The sequence below is a fragment of the Benincasa hispida genome, chromosome 9 (genome assembly GCF_009727055.1).
Source record: "Benincasa hispida cultivar B227 chromosome 9, ASM972705v1, whole genome shotgun sequence".
NCBI lineage: Eukaryota > Viridiplantae > Streptophyta > Magnoliopsida > Cucurbitales > Cucurbitaceae > Benincasa > Benincasa hispida.
In genome coordinates, this window is record NC_052357.1 from 83184626 (window position 1) to 83192195 (window position 7570).

General features: G+C 36.6%; 1 protein-coding gene across 1 annotated transcript; it reads right to left on the reverse strand.

The window, feature by feature from the left end:
- Positions 1-2791: 2791 nt before the first annotated feature.
- On the reverse strand, positions 2792-4111 carry LOC120084941 (zinc finger BED domain-containing protein RICESLEEPER 2-like). Its single transcript, XM_039040753.1, has 3 exons — positions 3598-4111; positions 3268-3501; positions 2792-3078 (listed from the first exon to the last, which is right to left on the reverse strand). Exons 1-3 carry the CDS (start codon positions 4109-4111, stop codon positions 2792-2794), a joined length of 1035 nt encoding a protein of 344 aa, XP_038896681.1.
- Positions 4112-7570: the final 3459 nt, after the last annotated feature.

The window sequence follows — 7570 nt, forward strand, 5'->3', positions numbered from 1 at the left end:
CACTTAGTCCCTACGATGATAAGCGACACACATTCATCAGGGATGAAGTATATCCTTTTTTAGTATCCTTTTTGTTTTTCTTTCAAGAATCTATCTTAATTTTTGCATGGTTGCTACTCTTTATGATTGCTAACTCTTTCTTTCATACTTTTAATCTTCTTGATATCTATCACACTAATCGTAGTAAACGATTGCGTTGGAGCAATGCGATGAGCTCAAAACACGTGATCAGTTCAATCAGCCCATCGCAATCAAAGAATCAACCCATCACAGGAAAGGATGCGATCAAAATGATGTTGGCGAAAAATTAAATTTGGGGGTTGTGTCCTTTCTTGCCTCATCTTATTTCAATTTTTGCACTTCTCATTTTTAATTTAATATTGCTGAATTCTACTATCGCATCCTCTTTCGTTTGACTGAATCCTGAATTTTATATTGCTTTATTTGGTCGCCTCATTCACCCCTTGCCCATTATGACTTCAATGATGAAATTTATGCTTCTTTTCTTACCGCATGCACTAGAGTCAGATTAATTTCAAGACAATAAATTCACGAAACATTTCTAAAATTTAGTGGTCTACCAACTTTCCTTAAAAAAAACTATTTTTACAAAATTTTCTGTGTCCATCGCATGAATTATTTTGTCTTTTAGCAATGAGGACATTGTTGTGTGTTAAATTTGGGGGTAGTAATATTATTTTCAGCCTTGTTATTTAAAAAAAATTATATAACGTTGAGATCGGATCCTGCTCATAGTTAGATGTCCGCATAACACCCGTGGGGGTAAGCCAAAACGAAGGTGGGAATCGTGATCAACACAGAAACCAAGTGATCGCAAATCCGCTGCCAAATAAAGAGATGGGCATGAGTTTTGACTGAAAAGAGCGCCTTGCTCATAGTTAGATGTCCGCATGACACCCGTGGGGGCAAGCCAAAACGAAGGCTGGGCACTCGGATCGGCACAAGATCACAAAATGAATATTTGAATTGTGCGAGGGTCAAAATCGCTTGAACACCCCGATTTGATAAAGTTTGAAATAAATCATGCGATGTCCTGGAAACGAGTAAAGATTTTTTTGAAGATTAAGCTTGCGGTCCCTCAAGATTAGAAATATTCTAGGAAGAGATTAAGATAGAAATTAAGAAGGCATTGGTTCAGCAATTTGAATAAGGCATCTTGAGAAGCCTAGTTAGGGTGAAGGCAATTGAATTTTTAAAGAAAATCTTTAGTTTATACTTGAGGACAAGCATTGTTTTAAATTTGGGGATAACTGGTAGAAATACAAGTTATTACAGCTCAAATTATTAAAACAATGGGAGAAAGTGATGGTAAAATAGGCAATATTATGTTTGAATGCGCCAAACTAAAAGAAATTGCGATCGCCCTCAATATATATGGCGCGCTTGACTAATAGTTTCCAAAGGGGTGTTCTGTCTTTCATTATTAACATCCAATCCCATGCAGGAATTTGTCGATATTTCCGATTAAATCCAATACCTATCGCATAAAAATAGTTAATTTGCCTATTTCTATGCAGGTACAATGTGATGGCGCAAATGAAATTACGATCCAAGGATACAATGCGATGGCGCACTTGAGTTTGCGATCATAAGAAGTACCTCAAAAGCGATCCCATAAAGACCTTACATAAAGGCAACAACATAATAAATCATGATGGGACGTAAAATTGATAATAGTCAATTTCGAAATATAGTTGACAGCCATTAAAGACCATACCGTTGCAAGTACATTAAACTTTCAGTGACTTTCAGACGGCGCAACAAAGTATGGAAATTAATGTTGCCTATCTTTGCAATCACTAGTAAGAAGAGCTGCTTCACCTTAAAATCTATAAATACCCAATGCTACCAAACAATATGAAGAAGAGGGAGAGAGCAAGAAGGCGAGACGAAGCCGAAAGAAAGGAATCCTTGGAAAGAAATCAATTTTTGGAGAGGTCGAGAGACTACTGGATAACAATACAAACGAGAGACTTCCAACCCTCGCGAAAGCAAGAGTCCACAAATCGGAACAGAGTTGAAGTGATAAAGAGCAGTGTAAAAGGCCACAGAAAGTAAGACATTGCTTACCTGGCTTGATATTTCTCATTCCATTTGTTGTTTTGTACTCAAAAATGGAAAATTCATTTCGATTTATGTTCAGTCTCTCCACACCATGCATGAGTAATTAAATTTGTGAATGGGTTGAGAAGTACTTAGCTAGCATGACTTAAGCTATGCACTTTATGCGATCATCTTGCCTTATGTATTCATCATTCATCATTTGGAGTACTTGAAAGAGTAGTCTAAAGATAGAATCTAGACTTGAGAGAGTTAGATTAGATCGCATAAGCAAGAGTAGAGACTTAGAAATAAGTTCTATCTGCTACATTCCATACACATCGCATGCATCCTAGAAATAAAAAATGTGGCATTATGCATTGAGAAATGTAGTACTTAATATTTGTGTATAGCATGATCGCATGACTTGTACAAAATCTTGAGAAATGTTAGCTAAATTTCTTCTCAACCCTTTCATCTCATAATTGATACAACACTACCCTTTCGTCACTCCGCATTTAACTCCATTGTATTAGAAATTCTAAATTAAATCAATATCTACTTTTTTATCTCCACAACAATAGAATCAGAGAGTCCGTCGCATATCTATTTTGTAATCCCTGCATTCGACCCTGGACTTACCAGGACCTAAGAAGGCTTATACTTGGGTTTTTTAGGAAAACTTGTATGATCATCGCATCCACATATCATCGCATGATAAACCAACGCATCACTTATATCTAGAAGAATTTCCCTTCCACCAATCTAAGATATCAAAGTTATCCTCACGTTTAACACGAGGCTCTAGTAAGTAAATATCAACTTCTGAATCCACACTTTGCAAATCATCTTCATCCAAATCTTCAAAATCAAAACGAAAAATCTTTGAAGCACTTGCACTTGTAGTTCTAAATGGAGAATTTTTAATGGTACATGAAGATTGACTCTTATTAGCAACTGATAGTGACAAATTATATTCATTGAACAATGCTCTCAAAACACCCTCTACCTTACTTCCTATGGTTTTTGCCACATCAACATCAAATAATTGATATAGGCAATGCAAAATAAATTTCATCTTATATCGAGGGTCCAAAACGAAGGCAACATACAAGAATAAATTTGTTCTATCTTTTCTTCCCCAATACTTGTCAAACTTTTCTTGCATTTTTTTTGCCATTTATTGCAAAAGCACATCATTAGGACCAGTTACACTGGTGATTAGTTTTTCTTTCTCATTCATGTAGACTGTGTCGTAGTCTTTTAACCTTTCAAATGCCTTTTCAAATTTTACAGCGGCCTCAAGCATCAAATAAATAGAATTCCATCTAGTTGGAACATCAAGACATAACATACTTTTACTATCTATGTTCCCCTCTTTGATACACTTCTTAAATGTGGCAAGTCTAGCAGGAGAAGTTCTAACAAACCTCACGACATCTAGAATTTGAACCAATGAATCATTAACATCTTTTAGGTCATCGCATACAATTCAGTTCAATATATGTGCACAACATCGAACATGCAAGAACTCACCATCTAACACTAACCTATGCTTAAAACGCTTCTTCAAATAAGCAATGGCAGTATCATTTAACGAAGCATTATCAACTGTCAATGTCATAACCCTTTCAATACTCCACTGTTTTAGATATTTCTCAACCTCTTTTCCTATCCTCTCCTCTCTATGATTCTCAATTTGGGTGAAATTAAGAATTCTCTTATGTAATTTCCAAACTTTATCAATAAAGTGTGTAATCAAAACCAAATAGTTCATATTTTGGATTGATGACCACGTATCGGTTGTGAGTGGCACTTTATATCCTTTTTTCACAAAAATGTCTTTCAACGTCTCTTTCGTGATATCATAAATTCCCAAAATATCCTTAGCAATTGTTTTTCGAGAAGGAAGAACAAAATTAGGTTCTACTAACGTCAAAGTCCCATTCACAAACCTCTTAAACCCTTGGTTCTCCACGAATTTAAATGGCAACTCATCTATTATAATCATCTCAACAAGTAGTTTCCGAGTACTCTCAATAGTAAACATCTTATAACTAAGGGATGAATGTCATTGTGAACTCTTCAATACCCTCATTCTTCTTAAAAACCAACTTACTTTGTGTTACATCTAACTTAGACTTCTTAATCAGATAAGGATTTTGTTTACAATAGTGTTTAATATGCATTCTCATAGTTGAATTTCCATTCCTTCTAGGATGACATGCATACACCATACTACAATAGTTACATTTAGCATGTGGATCATCATCACTATATTTAGAACATTTAGTAAAGTGATCTCATACCATAGATGAATTTTTCCTCTTTCTTCCATTTGCATGCTTTGAAACTGTCTCCTCACTTTCATCTTTTCGTGGTGATGGTAGTGGTGGCATCACAACAACATCATCGTTGGAATGTTGCTCTTGCTCAAGCTCAAGCTCATTGTGATGGTACTTATAAAGGGGAAAATAGAGAGAAAACTGATTACCATCAAAGAAAATCATTTACTTAAACCAAAAATTCAAATATTTCATTAAATTCATGAATTGTTGAACCCTTCCCTCCCTCTACAGTCGGCTCCACCACAACCACATATTATATATCGGTTTGTACAAATGTATATCTATCTAGAGAGGTTAGGAAACATGTCACTATAGATGAGAAGTCATTGAATAATTGATAAAAGAAGAAGAATGGATTGTTTAACAAAAATATTAAATATTAACCTTATTAAGTAAGCACCAACATACAAATTATTATGGAACTCACAAGACAAAAAAAGGTATTTGTTTCTCCCTAAAGCGGTACGATAGCAAAACTTTTAGACCAAAATAATGGAGTTTTCTTCTTTTTTGTAATCTACCAAATAAACAGCATTTAAGATTAGGGGTAGACAGCAAAACCATTATCAAATTTCAAATAGTTAAATCAAAATAATGGTGCTTACTTAAACCAAAGAAGTTCAAATAGTTATCAATTTTCATTTTTTTCTTTATTTACCTGAATGCTCGATGCCGAATAAAATGGGTGGAATCTTCTGTCAAGACCGTTGATGTCGAGGGAGAAGGAGGACTGATGAGTGAAGACTGAGGGAAGACAAAGAGATGGAATCGGAAATAAAGAGGATGAAGAGATAAATATGAAGAGATGGAATCGACTGAGGACTGAGGGAAGATGAAACCTCGATTTCGAACTCGAAGACGAAGACGAAGACTCGAACTCAAACTGAAGCTGAAATGAAGAGTGAAGAGTCGAAGACGAAGACTCAATTTCAAACTCGAAGATGAAGACTCGGACTGATGTACTCGAACTCAAACTGAAGAGCGGCGGCCACAAACCCTAAAGAAATGAAAGTGGAAGAAAGCCTAGAACTACCGATGCCGAAGAAGAAAGGAAAATTTTTTAACTTTTTATTAATATTTTTTATATTATATTTATATTCAAACGGTTCGGTTAGGTTTAGAAACCGATTTTCAAACTTAGAACTAAATCAAACTGTTTAAATTCGGTTTTAATATTCCAATGAACTGCATTGAATCGATTTTTTTCGGTTTTGCTTATAAATCGGTTCGGTTCGGTTTAAGCGGTTTTGCTGTCCACCCCTAGCGCGCACTGCATAGCCTTGCACTCATCACTTGCTGCCTCAACGGACGCTGCCTTGCTCCATCGCTTAGCTCTAGCGCGCGTCAAGTAGCCAACACTTTGTGCTCATTGCTGCATACTGGCCCATCGTATACCCAGCCTCAATCGCTTAGATTTGCACTCATCGTCTAGAGCCTGTGCTCATCGTCTAGCGCTATTTCCTGGCACTATCGTGCAGCCTTGCAAGCAGCTATGTGATCGCCCTCGCCATGGTCCAACACTCAGCGCCTATACTCGCGCGCGACCGAACGCATCTTTGCTCGCGCCTAGCCCATCCTCGTCACTCGATGGCCCTTCCTCGCTGCTTGCTCACGCAACCTCTTGTCATCCTAACGCATGAGCAGCCTTGTCACGCCAACGCTTGGGCAGCGCCTCATGCCAATGCTCAGCCAACATGCATCCATCATTGTTTGACCCATTGCTTGGTGTCTTAGTCGCACACCCTATACCAAAGCATAGTGCCCTCATGCGTCTACCACTTTAGCCAACATGATATCCTCCAATATCAAGATCAACGCATAGCCAACTTTCCCATGTGCCCATGCCTTATAAGCCTCAACACATGGTTGTCCTAGGATTCAATACTTAGCCAAATTTCCACTTTTTAAGCTCCAACTCAAAGCTACTCAAAAGTTTACTCCAATATTTAGAATTTTTCTTCCCTTCAACATAAGATTTAACTTATACTTGGTTGATTTTCTTAATTATTTGTTTAATTAGGAAAAATGGGATCCGAGTTTCACATTATTAATGATTGATCGAATGTTATATTTACTATCTATGAGTTTTAGGGCATAAAACCCAACAACAGTGTCTTGGCAGTCAAAGTTGCAGAAGTGTGTTACACTTTCTACAACTGAAGTAAAGTATATTACAACAGAGGCTTGCAAATAGATGTTGTGGATGAAGCGCATATAGGAGCTTGGCTTCAAGCAACAAAGACATGTGATATATTGCAATAATCAGAATGTTATTCATCTGGGTAAGAATGCTACGTTTCATTCCAAAACAAAGCATGTATATGTGAGGTATCATTGGATGAGAGATGCTTTGAATGATGAATTGTTAATAGGTTTGATATGTTAATTAAGAATCTACCAAGAGAGGGACTTGAGTTTTGTCATTCCGCTGCGAGAATGACAAGTTTCTTCCCAAAGTGAAATAAGGAGGGGGGAGGGGGGGATTTGTGGGGTTATTTCTCTTTAAAAAGTGAAGGCCCACATGGGTGCTTAGGTTTTTAGGTTTTATTTTATTAAAACCTTTTGCAGCAACGCCAATTGAACTTTGAATAATCATGCAAACCAAGGACAGTGAAAAACGACAATGAGAAAAATTGAGAAAGCCACATCCAATCATCAATGTTTTTCAGCAATTTGGGAATCGATTCGTGGTCCGATTGAGTTGAAATGTTGACAACATATTCTTAACACGAGTGTCTTCCATCTAGATGGTGGAGATTTCGTTTGGAGTTACCTACAGTCAGATACCTTGGGTAATTGGTTGTCACTTCAACTAAGACATTTCTAATTTTATTCTTCTCTATTTGTTTTCATTTGTTGTCGGGATTGTTAAGCTTGAGATGTATATTGTGTAGGCCTCTAGTTGTGACTAGGGAGAATTTGTTTGTATCCATTATTGATTATAGTAGATTTTTCGACTTTAGCCTGTGATTTTTTATTCCTCACATCAAGAGAGTTTTTCCATGTTAAAATTTCTTGTGCCCCTACTTGATTATTATTGTTGTTTCTAGTTGATTAATATTCTATTAGATTCCCATAAGAGTAGGATAATTGATCCAAAAGATATGATATTTATTCCAACACTAAACTGTACCTCATTATTATCCATGGAAAAATGGGAG